The following is a 755-nucleotide window of genomic DNA, read 5'->3' as shown; positions in this document are numbered from 1 at the left end:
CAACCGTGGCGCCCAGATGGAGGAATTGCATGCAACCCTGGCATCAAACATCACTCGAGCGAACGAGCGGTATGCCAAGTTTGCCGATCGTCTGCGCAAGCAAGCGCCCAAGTTCGAGATTGGCCAGCAAGTGTGGATTTTGCGCCGAAACATCAAGAGCGACCGTCCTGTGACCAAGCTTGACTTTGTGCGTGTTGGCCCATTCAAGATCCTCCAGGTGATTAACGACAATGCTGTGCGCTTGGACCTTGGCGAGAGCTCGCTCAAGGCCGATGTCTTCAATGTGGCTTTGTTGGAGCTGTATCGTCCCAATGATTTACCCGACCGTGTGCTCCGCAATGTCCCTGGCTTGTCCACGAGTGATGGCGAGTTCTTCCCGGTTGGCAGGATTCTCGACTCGCAGCTTCGCGACGACGACGAATTGTGGTACTTGATCCGTTGGAAAGATCGCCCCGCCTCCGAAGACAGCTGGGAGCCTGCATACAACATTGTGCCTGGCAACGCGCGGATGGTGAACGCTTATCACCGGGCGCACCCGAACAAGCCCAAGTGATGGGTGGTGGTCGCTTGACAAAAAAAAAAAAAAAAACGAGGGAGATGGAAGTGATTACGTTTTGATTTCTGGTACCGTTTGTGTCGGTTGTTTTGTTTCTTTGTAAGCTCTCCTCGTTCCGCGTTGGAGAACCCCTTTTTTTTTGAAGGGGCAGAATGTCATGCCCCACTGGCATGCCTACTTACTTGCATGCATTACCTTG

General features: G+C 53.0%; 1 protein-coding gene across 1 annotated transcript; it reads left to right on the top strand.

The window, feature by feature from the left end:
• Positions 1-16: 16 nt before the first annotated feature.
• On the top strand, positions 17-553 carry CAOG_08307 (hypothetical protein; the record flags this gene model as incomplete). Its single annotated transcript, XM_004340313.1, has 1 exon — positions 17-553. The coding sequence occupies one exon, from the start codon at positions 17-19 to the stop codon at positions 551-553; it is 537 nt and encodes a 178-aa protein (XP_004340361.1).
• Positions 554-755: the final 202 nt, after the last annotated feature.

This window comes from Capsaspora owczarzaki (assembly GCF_000151315.2).
Source record: "Capsaspora owczarzaki ATCC 30864 unplaced genomic scaffold supercont2.70, whole genome shotgun sequence".
Lineage (NCBI taxonomy): Eukaryota > Filasterea > Ministeriida > Capsasporidae > Capsaspora > Capsaspora owczarzaki.
The sequence above is the reverse complement of the archived record's forward strand: the minus strand, read 5'-3'. Positions and strand labels throughout refer to the sequence as shown.